The 19,141-nt window shown below is 38.2% G+C and overlaps 1 protein-coding gene across 1 annotated transcript in view; it reads left to right on the forward strand.

Annotated features, from left to right (window-relative positions):
• Positions 1-19,141, forward strand: part of LOC127796954 (protein ILITYHIA) — a 91,604-nt gene that overhangs the window by 15,554 nt on the left and 56,909 nt on the right. Inside the window, exons 14-22 of the mRNA XM_052329356.1 lie at positions 3,669-3,788; positions 3,994-4,053; positions 8,764-8,889; positions 8,980-9,064; positions 9,167-9,336; positions 16,680-16,982; positions 17,088-17,204; positions 17,342-17,443; positions 17,520-17,669. Coding sequence (XP_052185316.1) covers positions 3,669-3,788; positions 3,994-4,053; positions 8,764-8,889; positions 8,980-9,064; positions 9,167-9,336; positions 16,680-16,982; positions 17,088-17,204; positions 17,342-17,443; positions 17,520-17,669 — 1,233 coding nt within the window. The remainder of the gene's footprint in view (positions 1-3,668; positions 3,789-3,993; positions 4,054-8,763; positions 8,890-8,979; positions 9,065-9,166; positions 9,337-16,679; positions 16,983-17,087; positions 17,205-17,341; positions 17,444-17,519; positions 17,670-19,141) is intronic.

A 19,141-nucleotide genomic window follows, 5' to 3' on the forward strand; every position in this document is an offset into this window, starting at 1 on the left:
GAGGCTGGAAGCAAATTGATAGTATAAATAGCTGTCTGAAAAGCTTCAGCCCTGAATTTTAAAGGCATATTAGCATGTGTTAAAAGGGTAAAGCCCATTTTGGCAATGTGCCTATGTTTCCTTTCTGTCATACCATTTTGTTGGTGTGTGTAGGGATAAGAAAAACGAGGTTGAATACCAAAGGTATGAAGATAGGGTAAAAAGGCCTTATACTCTCCACCATTATCAGTTTGAAGATCTTTGAGTTTAAACTGATATTGCAATTCAACAAACTTTTGAAAGGTTTTGAAAATGGATAAGACTTCAAATTTGAGTTTCATTGGGTACAACCATGTATAATGAGTATAGGCACCAATAAAGACAATATAGTACCTACAACCCTCAACAGACAATATAGGAGTAGGGCCCCACAAATTTGAATACACTAGCTCCAAGGGTTGTTTTGTTGTAATTGGACAATGTGCAAAAGGTAACTGATCCAATTTACCCAACTTGCATGAATCACAAAATGACAAATCAATAGAAGAACAAGGAATGCTGATTTATTGAGAACTTGTTTCAATATAGAGAAAGAAGGGTGCCCCAGCCTAGCATGCCACTGTTGACAAATCCTATCAATACAAGCTACTCGCATGCTAGGTTTATTACAACTTCCCTGACTATTATTACAATTTTCTAAACAAAATACATATGACATAGGAGGCCTTGAAGGCTTTGATGAAGAGATAGCAACAAAAGAACTAGGAACAACTGATGGTACAACATGAGCGAATGTTGGATCCAGCTGATAGAAGCCATTTTTAAGAGTTCCTCGAAGTAGCACCTTGCTCGAGACCTTGTCCTTAATCAAGCAAAGATTAGAGTGGAATTTAGCAAAGACATCATGATCATTGGTAAGCTGTGAAACACTCATTAAATTATTTTTCATGGAAGGAACAAGAAGAACTTGAGGTAAGGAAAGAACAGAGGGAGGATTAGTTTGAGTAAGGATTTTACTGAGTCCAACGTTAGCAATAAGAAGAGCCTTACCATTTCTTACTTCCACTTTGTCACTGCCACCATAGGGAGTATGAAGAGAGGGGTTTTGAAGGCTAAAGGTGATATGGTTTGTAGCACTAGAGTCTACACACCAAGAGGTATCACTGAGTTGATAGGATGATGATGAAGAAGGTTGAGATTGTTCGTCCAAAGGCTGAGAGGATAGATCATGATGAGTCCGAGGTGCAAACCCTAAATTTGTCAAGAAAGCTCCATTAGCCTCATGAGAAGCCATAAAAGCCCGAGAAGTGGATTCACTGCCACCTCTACCAAAGGAAGGCCGCTGAAAGCTTATGTCAAATCTATGAAAACATCTATCAGCTAGATGTCCAGGTTTTCCACACAGTTGGCAATAAGTTCCCCTGCCATAAAATTGGCCTCTCCCTCTACCTCCTTTATAACCATTTTCTCGAGCATTAAAGCCACCTCTACTAGGAAGACCTCCTCTACCGGTGTTCACAGTGCTATTCCTAGCTAGTTGTGGAGCATAGTTAACATTCATAGCAACCACAGAATCAAAATTCTGCATTGTATTAGACATATTCTTTGTGGCCAACCTCTGTTCATGCATCATCAAAAGATACTGAACCTTTTCAAGATCAATTTCATCCATTTGATATGTAATTAAACCAACAACAGTGTCATATTCCTCATCTAATCCATGTAAAATAGTCATCAATAGATCCTGATCATTTAATGGTTCTTCAATTGCTGCTAGTGCATGATTAATAGTTTTGATTCGTAAAACATAATTAATCACCGTCATATCACCTTTCTTAATGGACCTAAGTTGTTGTTTCAATTGAAAAGAATGAACTGTTTGACGAGAAAATAAACTGTCAAGAGTGGTCCATACCTCTGTCGCAGATTCACACTGTATAACCTGACCAATTATATTGTCGAAAATAGTCACCCTAGTAGGAGTTGATTTGATTGCATCCAATTTAGAAAATCAGGATTGACAATCGGCTCGCTAGCTTTCGATTAAATGTATTTTGGCGGGAGATTTGTTTTGTTTATGAACGGTAGCAAGTCGAAAGCCCTAAGTGTGGCTAGGACTTCCGCTTTCCAATATAGGTAATTGCTTGAATCAAGTTTCGTAGGGATGAAACTAAAGGCTTTAGCAACGAAAGCAAAATCTGACAAAGCGACAGAGGACAAGGAGGAAGAAGATGAGTTCGAATCATGCTAGGCCATGGACGTGAGTCACGATGGCTTTGATACCATGAAACATAAACTTTGCAGAAGAAAGAAAAGAGAATAGAAGAGAAGAACTCGTCGAAATCAATTGAGATTGTGAGAAGTTAGAGGTAGAACTCTAACTTGAAAAGCCAGCTTAACAAGTGGAGGGATTCTCCTCCTTATATATAGCTCAGGTCTCCCTTGCTGAGGCGATGTGGGATTCTCACACTCCCCCTCACATCGAAGCTTCTCCAGTAACTGATACATGCCCAGGTAATCGGGCAGGGTATTAGTCCATGACCACGACTGAGGGTAGTCCCCTAGCCAAGGGTTAGCTCTAATACCATGTGAGAAGTCAGAGGTAGAACTCCAACCTGAAAAACTAGTTTAACAGGTGGAGGGATTCTCCTCCTTATATATAGCTCAGGTCTCCCTTGCTGAGGCGACGTGGGATTCTCACGTAGATGAATGAATGAATCTTAATCTCATAAAATACAATAGAAAGGCTAGCTTATATATAGCCTTGATCATCTCTTTTACACAGCGTAAATGAATTCCGAATCCTCTACAACTGAAATTATAGACTAACAATACAACCAGCCAATCATAAAATACAGTAGATAAAATACAACAGATATAACAAACACTATAGAACAGTAAAGGCTACAACTGATCAGCCTTAGTCTCTTCCACACATTTTTCACAGAAAATGTGGAAAGCATGTTAGATGTTAGAAATACAGAAAACTAATTTCCAATCTAGAAAATTGAACATATTTTCAAAAAAGAGAGATGTTTTTCTTTTGTGTAACTTGTGTTAGAGAAGGAGAAGGAGAAGGAGAAGGAGGAGGAGATGATTTGGGGAAAACAACATTTTCCAAATCTCCAAATTAATAATGAAAACTTTGAAAACTCATTTTAGGAGTTTTCCAAGTTCGGTTCAATTTTGTAGAAGCATTTTATAATTTTCTAAATCTTCATTTCTATTTGGAATTTTTTTCAAATTTTCCATTTATGTGGAGTAGTTTTCCATAAAACTAGGCTAGGCTGTTTTCCTCAACTGAATCAGAATCCCAACTTCTTCTTTATAGTGTTACTTAGTAAAGCATCATGTTGTGATCCATCTGCCTGATGTATCACTGAAGAAACCATTATCATCTGTTATCCCTTTAGTAGGATTACCAATGACACCAGCTTCATGTATTATGTGTTGGATAAGATATGGTTTATAGCTTGTAAAGTTGTAGAATGTGCTGATAAATAGATTTTCTATATGTTTTACAAACATGGTAGTATTAACATGATTATAGAACTTCTAGATGTCTTGAACACCCCATTATGTGTTTCTTGGGATAATATAAAAAATGGTGAACTTTTCTATATGTATTTGTAGTGTACTTATTATACTTGACTAATTCAGTGGATGGATTATTGTATTTTTCTTTGCAGAGTTTGTTAGGACCAACTGCACTCATGGGTTCTAATCATCTTGAACAAGAAGCAGCAATATATTCCTTGTCAACATTGATGTCTATCATACCCAAAGATACCTTTACAGAGTTTGAAAAGGTTGATTTCATATTTTATATTTAATAAGTTCCCTGGGATTAGGTGGACTGAGATCATATTGATTGATTTGAATTTTCTTGATCTTCTATGCCAACACCCAATTAACTCTCAAGACTTTAACATATGTTATTTTTAACAAGTTCATGTGGACTGTTTGAATGGAGATCATGTTTGCTGACTTTAATTTTCTTGCTTCCTATGCCAGCAATTGAACAATCTTCCGGACCGTCTTGCACACGATACTCTATCCGCTAATGACATTCAGGTGAGAAGTTAGTTTACTTACCTGGTCTTTTTTATTGTTTGCAGTGGATTATCTTGGTTATGAATAGAAAGCCACTAGTATATCCTGGTCCATGGCTTGTTTGCTATGTACTTTGGGTTACTTCATGAAGTCAATGTTATATGGACAAATAGCTTCCATTGTTGAAAAACAATTTTTTTTTTCACTTATGTTTTAGGGCCTTGAGTTTTAGAGACATTCTTGTACAATTGTTACTTTGACAGTTGAATCTGTTGGTTTTGTATCCAGTGTTCTAAAAATCGGCCAAGGTGTCGGTGAGGTGCTAGGCGGCCCTTGGCCACTGCGAATATGGCTTAGGCAGCCCCTCTAGGCGCCGACTCGATTAATTGGGCGGCGGCGGCGCTTAGCCGCATGGGACGCCTAATTTTTGTGTTTAAATTTTACCTTTCGTCAATTCCGAAGCCTCTTTTACTCCTCTCAGCCGTTGCCCTCTCATACTCCTCTCAGCCCAAGGCCGCCGCTGCCTCAACGCCGCTGGTACCTCCTCGCTACCTTGAGCTCCATCGCGACCTCCTCACCACCACTACGCCGTCAAGCTCCATCCTTGCTGTCGCGTCCTCGCTGCATTAACGCTACCGTTGTCGAGCTCCATCTCTGCTTTCGCTTCCGCTTCCGACCCCTCCTCTCTCTCTCTCGTGCGTTGTTGGGTCTCTTTCTCTCTCGCGCTGTTGGGTGTTAGTATTAGGGTTTATTATGTTATTTAATTTTTTTTATTTATATGTTAGATATATATATTTTCTTTTTTATTTATATGTTAAATATATTAGATATATATTTTTCTTTTTCTATTTATATGTTAGATATATATATTTTCTTTTCTATTTATATGTTAGATATATATCTAATATATATATATATATTCATGCCACTTTTAACTTTGATTTAATTGAAAATAACATCAAGTTACATCATAAAATTGAAAAAAATAAAAAAAATCAACAGTTTTTCTAAGCCCGCCTAGGCTCCACCTAGGCGCTCTAGACACTAGGTCCCAGCCTGACGCCCGATTAGTGCCTAGCGCGTTTTAGAACACTGTTTGTATCTGTGCCATATTAACAATCTGATTTATCAAATTCACTTGATAATTAGTGTTTGATCAATGGCATTTGGAAGTTTCCACCTTACATGAATGTTTTCATATGCAGTTTCTTATGCTGGGTTTCTACTAACATTGAACTTTTCTTTGTTGGTTGTTAATGTAAGTAGCTTCATGAAATAATAGTTTCCCATTTTTGAACATGATTGAGCTTTGATGATTTACTTGATTCTTGCCCTAATTGTTAGGATTTGGGATATCAACCATGCAACATGGCATATGAAAAATTAGTCTTATCAATTGGTACATTATATTTAGTAACCTGACTTCTAAATGTGTTGGGTTGAATGAAGAACTAAGAGAGAATATTGAAAGATAATTTAAGTGGCTGAGAATCTTTTTTGACATTTGCAAAGAGAAGGATTCAATTTTTGTGGTGGTGGTAGTTGATGTCATGGACTTGATTCTACTTGCTCAGATGGATTGGTTGGTTATAAAGCCTTGGTTCCCATGTCATCAGAAGTGATGGAAAATTGATTTTTAGAACGTGTTTTTGGCTATTGTCCCCTTGTTAGGGGGTTGAGTAGGATGTTTTGGTTTTTATCACCATTATTGGGGGTTCAATGAGATTGGTATATTTGTTGGGTTTGGGAGGTGTGGTGTGGCTTTATCTAGAAGGATTTTGTTTCTATTGACAAAGATAATATGGTTAGGTGGAACCAATGGAGGATGTGAAGTGGAGGTGGATTGAATTTCTTGCGTTGACTCATTATTGATGGTTTAAAAGTTCTAGAGTTGCGTGAGCAGAAGCTAGTAATGAATGGATTGGTTTTGACTTATAAACAACAATTTGTTAGGATTGATTTTACAAGTTAGGATTGATAATAGTGAAGTGTTTTCAGATCCCTCTCTAAATAGAACTATTATTGGCTCCCTACAATATTTGACTTACACTCAACCTGACATTGCTTTTGTAGTGAATAAACTCGATCAGTTTTTATCTTCTCCTAAACAACATTGGTTGGCCTGCAAATGGTTGCTCAAATACTTAAAGGGGACTATTGGATTAGGTTTATTGTTCACTCCTTCCTTTGATTTGTCTATTGAGGTTTCTACAGATGCAGGCCATGGCGGGTGTAGAATAACATGCAAGTCTACAAGTGGCTTCTGTGTCTATCTTGGTTATAGTATCTTGGTTTGGAGTAAACACTCAGTTGTTACAAGGTCAGTTGGGGAAGCCAAATATAAAGCTCTAGCTTAGGGAGTTACTCAAGTTTTGTGGCTAAAGTCTCTATTTGCTGAACTGGGCCATTCATTTTCTAATATTCCTATCGTGTGGTGTGACTATATGGCAGCTAAAAGTATTGTTGAAAATCCTGTCTTTCACTCACGCACCAAACATATTGAAATTGATGCTCATTTTGTTAGAGAGAGAGTTGAAAATGGTGAGGTGGAGATCAGATATATTCCCACATAATATCAAACATCTGATATTCTCACCAAAGGTCTGCCTAGAGACAAGTTTCTCTTTTTATGTAACTTTGCCTAACATTGTCTCCTAGCTGTGCTATTCAAGATAAACTACAACAGACTTATAAGAAGGATGTTTCATGATGATTCAAGAAGAAGACTCTAGTGCACTCAACAGAAGACTCTCAGATCTGCACAAGTTCCAGAGTCTAATTTGAGGGGAATGTTGAGAGAAGTAGTTCCGTTCATCCTGTACAAAGGAATAATAGCTGTAATTCTGTTAAGTTCAGTTAAGTTTGTTAGTTAGGACTTGTCCACTTGTTTTTGTATAGCTGCCAAGGTTAGTTGTATCTCTTAAATGAATCAATTGAGTTCATTGTCTATAACTAGTCAACTGCCTCTTCTGTTTCTCATGTCAAGAACCATTTTCAGCAAATTTCAGTTTTAGTTCTCTCTTTTCAGTTTCTTTCTTTTTCTCCATAGAAGCTCTTCACTTAAGCGGAAAATGTTCAATTCATATGTACTTGTTTGAAATTTATAAGCTTATGAAGGATTTTGTAGTGAAGAAATTTTTGCTAGAAAATTATTGGTAGTGGGGTTATGCTGGTCCACGTACTTGATTTCTTTGTTTCATTTATATGTAAACTGTAAAATGTTTTTGTGTGTTGTATAAAATTATGTTTTTCTAAAATTCAATTTAGTGATGCAAACTGAAGGTTATTGAACTCCAAATTTAGGTTTTCCCACTTTATGGCTTAGCATTTAGCTTATGGGAAGAAATGCATAGTAGTGCTTTTGAGGGCTAAGAAACCCTAATTTATTGTCTTAAGGGAACACTGCTTAAATTCCCCCCTTTTGCGGTTGAAAGACTTTTTGTCCATCTTTTTCCTTGTCTGTTGTTGAGTTTGTTGGGGATTAAATGGTCCTACAGGATTTTTGCTTCTTTTGTACAGGGTTTGGTCTGATGTCTTTCTTTTCTAATGTTAATTGCTTACAAAGCAAAAAAATTGTTTTCCTTCCACTTTTGGCTTGGTGCACACTGAATATTTCTTGCTTGTACATCATGAATTTCTTTTGAAACTCATATTTGCAAATTTTTGGCCTCAATCTGAATATTTCCCAGATTTCCTATTACTCATAGCATAGGTGGCATATTTGTAATGTAGCTCAGAATTTGATGAATTGGATGTGTATATTCATAGTGGTGGTGGACAATAATTTGGATTGGTTAAAAGAACTTCAAAATGAGAAGAAATTACACAGGTTTTTAATTTGGAAATTTGAATAGTGTGCAAGTATAATGAGATTTGCAGTGGAAAAATTGTGGCATCTTTCTTTGCTAGAAGAACTAGCCACTAGTACTTGCTCTTGTTTAGGGAAAGCTTACATTCAGTGAGTTCATAGGCTCATTAGCAATCAGTGCACTCATTCCTGTCCTATGATTAAAAGATGAGGTTAACCCTATGTGCTACATACCTCCCAATGTTGTTACCAGCAGGCGAGTCCTTAAGAAGTCAAGGAAAATTCAGGACTGATGTCTTAGAAAGGAACAATCTATTTGCGGAGGTTACAGGTCCAAGTAACTTGAAGGTGGTTCCTGTTACTAAGTATAATTAATGGTCAAGCACACCTTTTTTTTTGTATTACAACAGAAATACTTGCTGAATTTTAAGTTAGTCCTTCCTCTTACCAAAAATAATTAATGGTCAAGTACACCTTGTGTTTTTATATTCCAACAGCAGTACCTTGCTTGCTAAATTTATAAGTTTTCCAATTAACTTGTCAAAATTCACCCGGTTTAGTTTTTATGACATAGCCTTTTTATCCTCTTGAGGATCTGTGGAGGGTGTTGCTGATTAATTCAGTTTCGTGTTTTTTATTTTTCTGTTCTCTCTCTCCTCTCTCTCTAGCCAGAGCATGCTGCATTTTCTTTTGTTTCCACATACCTTGTTGTTTTGTTTCTATGGAACACTTCTAATGATGTCTTCCTTGTAAGATCTTATGTTGACAGGTGAATATTCAACATTGTGGATGGTTGTATTTCAGTTTTCCTTTTCTCTTATTTATTTATTTTGTCTTCATTACCATTATCTCAAGTCTATATATTTATCTGCATTTAGGTTACTGGATAAGCTCTCACTTGTCTTATTCCCTCGTTATGTCAGATTTTTCATACACCTGAAGGAATGCTTTCTGGTGAGCAAGGTGTTTATATTGCAGAGTATGTTGAAGCTAAGAACACAAAACAAGCCAAAGGCCGTTTTCGTGTTTATGATAACAATGATGAGATGGTGATTTTGCATGCATGTCTTTAATTTGATTTTGAAATGGTATTCTTGTCCAGAGCAATTGTTGAAATGTGATTTATTCTCTGGTTCAAGGACAATGCCAGCTCTAATCATTATGTCAAGAGGGAGCATGCTAGTGTTGGGAAAAAAGATGCTGGAAAGTCAACAAAGAAGGCTGGTATACTATCACTGCTTTCCTTTTAAGCTCAGCTCATAGTTTGTGTGGCTTGATACACACTAATCTAAAATACATATATGTGCGTGGGCGTGGTAAACTCAGATAAGGGAAAGACTGCTAAAGAAGAGGCACGTGAGATCCAACTCAGGGAGGAGGCATTTATACGTGAGAAAGTCATGGTCATACAGAAGAATCTCTCTTTGATGCTGAGAGCCCTTGGGGACATGGCCATAGCTAATCCTGTTTTCGCACATAGTCAACTTCCATCCCTGGTCTGTGTTTCATGTTATGTTGTTAATTTTATTAAGATTGTAATCATGCATGCTGAAATATATTTGTACTTACCATTCAAGTGTTCTGAAAGTGATTGGGTGAAATGTCACCTGTATTTGATTATAAATTTTATCTGCTTCATGACATCACCTTGCAGTATTAGTTTTTCTGCTACTTCTTGTGGTTTCATTCATTTCTATAGTTAAAAGAACTGGACAAATTCATTATGTAGAAAGCATCAAACACATGCCAGATACCACTCATGGACTATAGAGGATTTCATTCTTTTTAATTCTACCATAGTTGATATTTCTTTATTGTTCCTTTTTTTTGTGATTGTTATTATTGGTCTTTTTTTGGGTGAAGAATAACGATATGAACATAGAAGCTGCCTTGAGGTGGTGATACCTAAATCAAATATATCATCTAAAAATACTCCCAGATGACTCAACAGAGATGGACAGACAACCTCTATTCTGCAAAAAAGAGAAACATGAAATTTGTTTCCTTGAGGCAAAGTAACAAAAAGGACATCCCAAATTCTCTAACGCTCATCTATTTTTTTCCTCTCCAAATATGCTACATAACACAAAAAAGGAATAGCACTTCAAAAAGGATATGAAGAGGCTCCAAATATTATGAGCCATGAAACAATGAAGAAATCAGTGATTGATCTATTTCAATTCAGTAATAGGACAAGTTACAAATACAAATAATAGATTCATCCTCTGTGAAAACATATCAAAATAGGGAAATTGCTTTTAAGCACAATGTTTGTTGGAATTGATACTTCAAATCACTAGTTGAAAATATTCACTTGCAGTATACCATATCTGAATGCATTGAAGTAATTTTCCTACCACGTTTACATTTCAATAATGGTGGTTATTCCCTGTCTTGGTTACAAAGATAACACTACTTATTCATGATATGACCTATCATTTTTGTCAGGACCCGAGGATTGGGCCTAACTCGATTGGGAATTAGCAGCAAAGAGAGAGAAAGAGAGAACAAAAGTGAGAGAATTCTGGAATTACTTCTTCATTGATGCCTACTTCTTTACATGGGCAGTATTTATACAATCAATCCTAACAGAATAACCATAGTTGGTTATGGCTAACTTCCCGCCTTATAGCTCCTAACTAACATACAATGTAGGCTTATTCCCTAACTGCCCTTAGGGTCGTGACAATTGCCCTCCCCTTCAATCAATTCTTGTCCTCAAGAATTATAAGAGTCCGGCAGCCCGGGGAAACTGCTGCACCAATTCTAGTAAATTTTCCCAAGTAGTATGCTCCGGTGGTCGATTAGTCCACTGAACCAGTACTTGTGTAATAGGTAAACTGCCCTTGTATATGATCCTTCTCTCAACAATGGTGCGAGGCTCTACCTCCTCTTCCAGTTGCTCAGCTATGGGAGGTAATTCTGTGCTGACATTAGCTAGGGTCCCTTTAACTGGCTTAAGTAATGAAACATGAAAAACAGGGTGAACTTGCACCCCTTCTGCAGCTGCAATCGATAAGCCACTGCTCCTACCTTGGCCACAATAGGAAATGGTCCAAAATACTTAGGACTCAGCTTGGAAACTGGAATTGTGGTGTAAGGCTGTTGGAGGAAACGTCTGACTTTCAAATAGACCTGCTCCCCTACTTCAAATGATCTTTCAGTCCTCCTTTTATCCGCCATCTGCTTCATTCGGTTCTGGGCAGTGGTTAACTCCTTCCTTAGGATAGTTATCAGCAATTGCCTTTGTGAGAAATACTCGCCCACTGCTGCCATAGTAGGATTAGGGCCTGAAATTGCAGGTAGGAGGGTTGGTTTATACCCAAACATGGCCTCAAAAGGACTCCTTTTAATGGTACTATGGTAGCTAGAATTGTACCACCATTGAGCTAGGCCTAATCACTTATTCCAGCTCCTGGGTTTTGTGAAACACATGCAGCGCAAATAGGCTTCAACACACTGATTTACTCGCTCCGTTTGTCCGTCCGTTTGGGGATGGTATGCAGTTGACATATGCAATCCGACACCTAATTTTTTGAATAATTCTTGAAAAAGGCGACTGGTAAAAATGGTATCCCGGTCAGATATTATGGATTTGGGCACCCCATGGATCTTGACCATCGAATCTAGGAAGACTCGTGACACCTCTGCTGCTGTAAATGGGTGAGTTAAGCTGATAAAATGGCTGAATTTGGTCAACCGGTCTACTATCACTAATATCACATCCTTCCCTTTTGATCTAGGTAGGCCTTCCACGAAATCCATTGATATCTCCTCCCATGCTTGCTCCGGAATTGCTAAAGGCTGCAACAACCCAGGGTAAGGGACTTGTTCATGTTTACACTGCTGACAGACCTCACATGATAGCACCAATTGTACCACATCCCTTTTTAATCTTGGCCAAAAGAAGAGTTGCTTCACCTTTTGATAGGTGACCCTTACACCCGAATGTCCCCCTATTGGTGAGCAGTGTAAGGCCTTTATAATCTGCTCTTTAAGCGTTTGGTCTTCTCCAACTACCAATCTGCCTTTGTAACGAAGCACCCCTTGAGTTAAAGTATATCCCTTAGGATTTCCTTGCTGCCTTGCTGGTTGCATTGCTAATTGGGCTACCCTCTCCTTAATCCAATCCGTGGTGTCACAACTTCGTACCAACTCCTGAATCCACATAGGTAGAACAGTAGATATTGCATGACAAGTGCCCTTTTCATCCCTCCTGGACAATGCATCTGCTACCAAGTTTTCTCTACCCTTCCGATATTGAATTGTGAAATCTAACCCCATCAGTTTGGAGATGCCTTTCCGCTGTAATTGTGTGTGCAATCTTTGCTGTGACAAAAATTTAAGGCTTTGGTGGTCTGTTTTTATCATAAACGGGAACCCTTCCAAGTAATGTTGCCATCTTTCTACTGCTGCCAATACCGCTAGTAGTTCTTTATCATAGACACTCAATCCCAGGTGTTTTGGAGCTACAGCCTGGCTAATGAATGCCACTGGTCATTCTCCTTGCATCAGGACAGCTCCTATTCTTTTGTCACAAGCATCTGTCTCCACTACAAAACCCTTTGTAAAATCCGGTAATGCCAACACCGGGGCCTCAGTCATAGCCTTTTTAAGCTGAATAAAAGCAGTTTCAGCTTTAGGATTCCATTGGAAGGCATCTTTCTTAAGTAATTCAGTTAGGGGTTTGCTTATTGTCCCATAATTTCGAATAAACTTTCTGTAATACCCTGTCAATCCCAGAAATCCTCTCAATTCTTTTACAGCCACTGGTCTTGGCCATTCTATCATGGCAGCCACTTTAGCCGGATTTGTCCTCACTCCTTCTCCCGACACAATATGTCCCAAATATTCCACTTCAGTTTCAGCAAAGGCACATTTAGATAACTTGACGTACAATTGATGAATCCTAAGGACTTCAAAAGTAAGGTGAAGGTGAGTAACATGTTGTGTTAAATCAGGCCTATAGATGAGGATATCATAAAAAAAAACAAGGATGAACTTCCTCAAGTAAGGGTGGAAAATTTGGTTCATTAAAGCTTGAAAAGTTGCGGGCGCATTGGTTAACCCAAAGGGCATGATAGTATATTCGTACAGCCCTTGGTGTGTCCTAAAAGCGGTTTTGTGGATGTCATTAGGTGCCATACAGATTTGGTGGTAACCAGATCTGAGATTCAGTTTGGAAAAAACCTTGGATCCATGGAGTTCATCTAGTAAATCTTCAATTAAGGGTATAGGGAATTTATTTTTGACGGTGTGAAAGTTAAGCTGCCTATAATCAATACAAAATCTTCATGTACCATCCTTTTTTTTAACAAGAAGTACAGGAGAGGCATATGGGCTTTGGCTGGTACGAATTATAGAGGTTTTCAACATAGAATTGACTTGTTTTTCTATTTCAGATTTTTTGATGGGAGAGTATCTGTAAGGCCTAATGTTAATAGGGTCTGAATGTGGTTTCAAAGGAATGAAATGGTCCAAAGAACGTTGGGGTGGTAAGGAATGGGGCTCATCAAATAAGTTCTTAAAATCCATCAAAAGTAGGCGCAAGGTATCCGAATTATGTTACCTTCCTAGAGATTTGAGCTTCAATGGTCTGATCAGCTGGTTGTTGGCTATTTTGGGACTTGCCATCCTCCTGCACTGCCATGGCTTGTATAGAATACAGCTGTGCTATCTGTCCTCCTTTAGTGAGCATCATCTTGTGCAGCTTGCTGCCCTTAATCATCCTGCATTCTCCTTGCTCTAGGCTGCCCAACAAGGTAAGCCTCCTACCTTCCACTTCCACAGTCACCTCCAACTTATTGAAATCAAAAGTTAAGGGACTAACCGTCTTCATCCAGTCAACACCAAGGACTATATCGCATCCTCCCAACTCCAAAACTCAGGTCAGCCACAAATTCTTGATCCTGCATCACCCATTTAAACCCTTTGCATTTGTAATGACTGAACATCCTACTACCATTAGCCACTGTTACGGATAAGGGAGTAGTTGTCGTTAAGGCCCATTTCAAACTTTTGGCTGTAGTTTCACTGATAAAACTGTGGGTGCTCCCACTGTCAATCAATACCATTAGTCTTGTTTTCCCCACATGGCCTTTTACCTTAATAATTTGTCCCATGGGACTGCCTTTTAAGGCATGAAACGAAATCTCGCCCCCTTCCTCCTCTTGTAGTTCCTCTGGATTCCCTTCTTCTTCCTCTATCACTGCTTCTTCTTGATCCCCTTCCATTTGCATTATCTGTTTCTTGCATTGGTGTCCAAAGCTATACTTGTCCCCACACTTGAAGCAAAGCCCTAGCTGTCGCCTTTGTTCCATAACCGTATTCTTGGGCCCTTGAGGGTTGTAGGCCCTTTTAGGTGTTCCTTGAGTCACTAATGGAGTCATGGTCTTGAAATTACCCCCACCCGATTGGCCATTTCCCAATCCTACTCTCAGGGGTACCCTGTGTTTCTTGAAAATTGCTTCCAATGTCAACTCTTGGAGCCTCGCTTTTTCTGTCGCTTGACTTACAGTCGCTGGCATCATCATCTTCACCATTGATCGAAGCTCATCCCTTAACCCACTAATGAAGGTCGAGACTAGATATTGCTCCGTTAAACCAGGTTGAGCCAAGCACACAATGGCTCTCAATTCTTCAAACCTTGTTTGATATTCCACCATTGACCCTTCTTGTTTTAGTTTACTGAACTCTTCGATTACATCCCCAATACTCCTTTCCCCAAATCTTGCACATAGCTTTTCTGCAAAAACACCCTAATAACTTTCATGTTCTTGATCTTGGGCCCACCCTTGGTACCAACAGTCAGCCGTATCGTTTAGATAGACAGTGGCCATTGTAACCTTTTGCTCCTCGGGTATCTTATATAACTGGAAGAATCTCTCACAACGCCTCACCCACCATCTCGGCTTAGTTCCTTCAAACATAGGGATTTCTAATCGTGGGCTAGGGTTATGGTTATGAGAATTATATAGAGGGTTTCGCACCTGAGTTTCTTGATTTGACCTCGACTCCTCCGCCCTTAGCTAGTCTCGATTGGGTACATGATCCTGGGTTGATAGTAAGGATTCCGAGTTCCCCCTAGGAGGAAATTCTAGTGACAATCGGAATTGTGGCAAGGACGATAAGATGCCCAAGACGCTTTTCAGTCTTTGTCCGTATTGTTCTAAAGCTTCACGGGTTCTTTCCGCATCCCCTTTTATCTCGTCCTTCATCGCTACCAGTTCCTCTTGCATCTGCGTCATCGCTTCTTGAGTCTGGTGCACCTCAAATTCCATCGCCTCCATCCGTGCTTCCGTCTGCCACGTCCGTGTTCCTTCGGCCATTCTCTCTAGTCCGTTCGCCTTCGTCCATCATAGGCCTCTACCCACCCACAGTCGGTTCGACCGGCTCTGATACCACTATGTCAGGACCCAAGGATTGGGCCTGACTCGATTGGGAATTAGCAGCAAAGAGAGAGAAAGAGAGAACAAAAGTGAGAGAATTCTGGAATTACTTCTTCATTGATGCCTACTTCTTTACATGGGTAGTATTTATACAATCAATCCTAACAGAATAACCATAGTTGGTTATGGTTAACTTCCCGCCTTATAGCTCCTAACTAACATATAATGTAGGCTTATTCCCTAACTGCCCTTAGGGTCGTGACAATTTTTAGTTTATTGGACGTAGGAATGGCACTAAACAAGGCATTCTAAATGAAAAGGCCACCTTAGGAGGCCCTTTTTGACCTTCATAAGAATTTTCAAGCAAAATACGTCTACTTTTGTTTCAAATAGCAATCTAAAATCAATGAATCTAGAATGTTTCTTGGTTTTACAAACTTAACCCATTTATCCTTCTCCTACTCAACCTTGGACGGATTGTGAAAAGATCTAAAGACAGCCAATGTGGAATCAACCTCCCAATCATGAATCTTATGCTTTAGAAGTGTGGACCAAATACATAACCATATATATAAGCAAGAAGAGTAATCCCTCATACAGGCTGTCCTATTGCTATGTAATTTTATACAAAGTTGAGAATAACTCACTCAAAGTTCTAGAGCTACACCCACCTCACCATAACAGAAACTCACTAAAAGATTACATACTTTTCTTAACTCAATTCCATGAGGTGAGCTTAGTGAACTCATGGACCAACCAGTTTAAAGAACCGTGCTGAATATTAATTGGTTCTTTTTCAAATAAATTTCTCATTCGCAAACCCCTAAAGCCACTTTCCTAAATGGGCCTTGTCAAAGAGACCTTTAGATTTTTGATACATAGACCGCCCCCTTCCTTGGTAGACAACCTTATCCCAACTCACCATTAAAATAGTTGAATACTTCTGTAACCACACCCCCACCCTTCCAACCCCACACACATCCTACAACAAAAGAAGTCCCTTTTGCAGTCCTATAATCTAAATGCAACTGAAGTTGGAATGAAGAGTAAGGAGACAAAATAAGTAGGGACAGGAGACAGGATGATTTAAGAAGAGGCCCCTCTCTTAAATATATTGCTTCTTCCAATATGCAAAGATCTTTTTTTATTACTTCCCAGGAATGAGCATTGATGTTTTATGAAGAACAATCTTTTGGTCGTTAATTGTCACACAATTATCAACAGTGTTATGTTCTCTTTCTATTATTTATAGTAGTTTGTGAATTGTAGTTTTACTTTCCTGTGGCTCCTAGATTCTGTGGATCTCATTGTGTTTGAAAAACTAATAGTAACTCTCGTTTCTCTCCAAGATGTGATAAACCTCTAAATCTAGTAAGTTGTTAATGAAAGTTCTATCTTTTCTCCTGCTGCATTTCAGTTTCTAATTATTCTTTGTTTTAATTCATCATCAGGTTACATTTGTTAATCCTTTACTACGATCGCCAATTGTGAGTGAGGTTGCCTATGAAACTTTGGTGAAACTTTCCAAATGTACAGCTGCTCCTCTATGTGATTGGGCCCTTGACATTGCTACTGCTTTACGTCTAATTGTGACTGAGGAAGTCAATGTTTTGTTGGAGCTGGTGTCGTCTGTTGGAGAAGGGGATACCGACCAAAGGCCATTCTTGGGACTTTTTGAGCGAGTGATAAATGGCTTGTCTATTTCTTGTAGATCTGGAGCTCTTCCTGTTGACACCTTTACTTTTATTTTCCCGGTAGCTTCTTTTACTTAATATTTCTTGAGTAATTTTTCTGATTGTCATTTTGTGGAGTTCATCTCCATCGCTGATTGACATGGTACTTCAATTTTTTGTTTACAGATAATGGAGAGAGTACTGTTGTCTTCTAAGAAGACAGCAATTCACAGTGATGTTCTTCGGATTCTGTTTCTGCATATGGATCCCATTTTACCAATACCTAGGCTTCGAATGCTATCAGTTACGTTTTAATATTCATTGCCCATAATTTTCAGTGCATATCTTGCTTGGTTATTTGATAGTAAGTTCTAAATTATCAACAAGAAAACAAAATGTTTACAGTTTTGTTCCTATATCTCCTGCCTTGTGTACTGTAGGCCCTTTATCATGTTCTTGGTGTTCTTCCTGCTTATCAAGCATCTATTGCACCAGCATTAAACGAGTTGTGTCTGGGTCTACAACCAGATGAAGTGGCACCTGTATGTACTCCATTTGTTGTTTTTGCACTTTTCTTGGTTGAAAATTTCAACTGATTTGTTGAAATGCTCTTTGCAGGCTCTTTGTGGGGTTTATGCAAAAGATATTCATGTCAGAATGGCCTGCTTAAATGCTATAAAATGTATACCTGCTGTTGCTAACCGTTCATTACCTAAAAATGTTGAGGTTGCAACAAGCATTTGGATTGCTTTACATGATCCGGAAAAGGTGGAACTTTCTAACCGACATCTATTTAATTATGAACTTAGTATCCTTAATTTGATGTATATGCGAACACTGGAAAATAAATTCCTAACAATATTGTGTATTAGCTATGAATATTTGTGAAATGCATAATTAAATATGCACCGCATTATAGGAGGTGACTAAAATGGTCATGTGGGCAAGTAAATGAATGTGATAGACATGTACATGGAGGTTTATGGATTTTGAGAAAGAAATAATGAGGGCAAAGTTATTTTGGATTTTGCCATATCATCTAAGCTCGTTATAGCTATTACTAGGTTTAAGAAACAAGATGAACACTTGGTCACATAAAAAATGTTTATCAACTGCCAAAGTAGATGAACTAATTTCTTGTGAGACGAGATGGCCACTTATGTTGTAAGGGTTGTATAGTTATACCAGGAAAATGCCTAACCACTCAACATATGCTTATGACCCCTGATGTCCTTATTATAAAATGATGGAAGAAGAAGCCTACTAATTAAATGGTGGAGAACAAGAAGTTTGCAAGGAAAAATTATGTGATAGAAGAGATTGGACTTTAAAATGAGGGGCTAATGAAATGTGGATTGAGATGGCCATTGCTATTCAAAATATAACAAAACGATTGTACAAGATTGACTACAGAAAGAGAGGCTATTCAAACGTGGATTGAGAGGGCTATTGCTATTCAAAATATGATAAAAATTGTTGTAGAAGAGTAGAGGGAAGAATTTTCAAACCAAAAAAAGTCTTGGTGATGGATTAAAGAGGTACAAATAAAACAATCAATGCCAAGAGAACTTGCTACAAGAATTTACATGTGTGTTGTAATAAAGAAAACTTTAAGTGATATATTTTGGCAAAAGGGGGTGCAAAGAAGGCTGTTATAAAAAACAAGTGATTTGAGCCAAGTGAAATGTGTAAAAGATGAAAATTTAAAAGGGTACTAGTAAGTGAAGTGGAAATCATGGAGAGAGGGAAAGAGTATTTCTTATGGTTATTCAATGATGGTGACTTAACTAGTTTTTTATTGGGGCGTCTAAGTAACTTTGAAGAAGATAGGAATTACATATTTTATAGGTGTATTTATTTGAATGAAATAAAGAAAGCATTGAACAATAGGAAGAGTAATAAAGATGTTGGACTCAATGATATCTTGATGAGTGGAGAAAGAACTTTAGTGCCTTTTTATAAGAAGGGTAAATCGCACCCCTTGTAGTTTGGGCCATTTGCATTGAGACCCCTTGTGCTTTACAAATGACTTTGAAGATCCTGCGGTTTAGGTTATTTTTATTTTTATTTTTTGGCACAACACGCCCTCCATTGATACCTTTGTCAACGAATCCTTTATTAATACAAATTTAGAAAATTAAACCCCTAATTAAACCAAAATAAAAAAAAAAAAATATGGCAACAACCATTTGATGATAGGTTCTTGGACACTCACACAAAGATTGATGAAGACTCAGTTG

This window comes from Diospyros lotus, chromosome 1, assembly GCF_014633365.1.
Source record: "Diospyros lotus cultivar Yz01 chromosome 1, ASM1463336v1, whole genome shotgun sequence".
Classification (NCBI taxonomy): Eukaryota; Viridiplantae; Streptophyta; class Magnoliopsida; order Ericales; family Ebenaceae; genus Diospyros; species Diospyros lotus.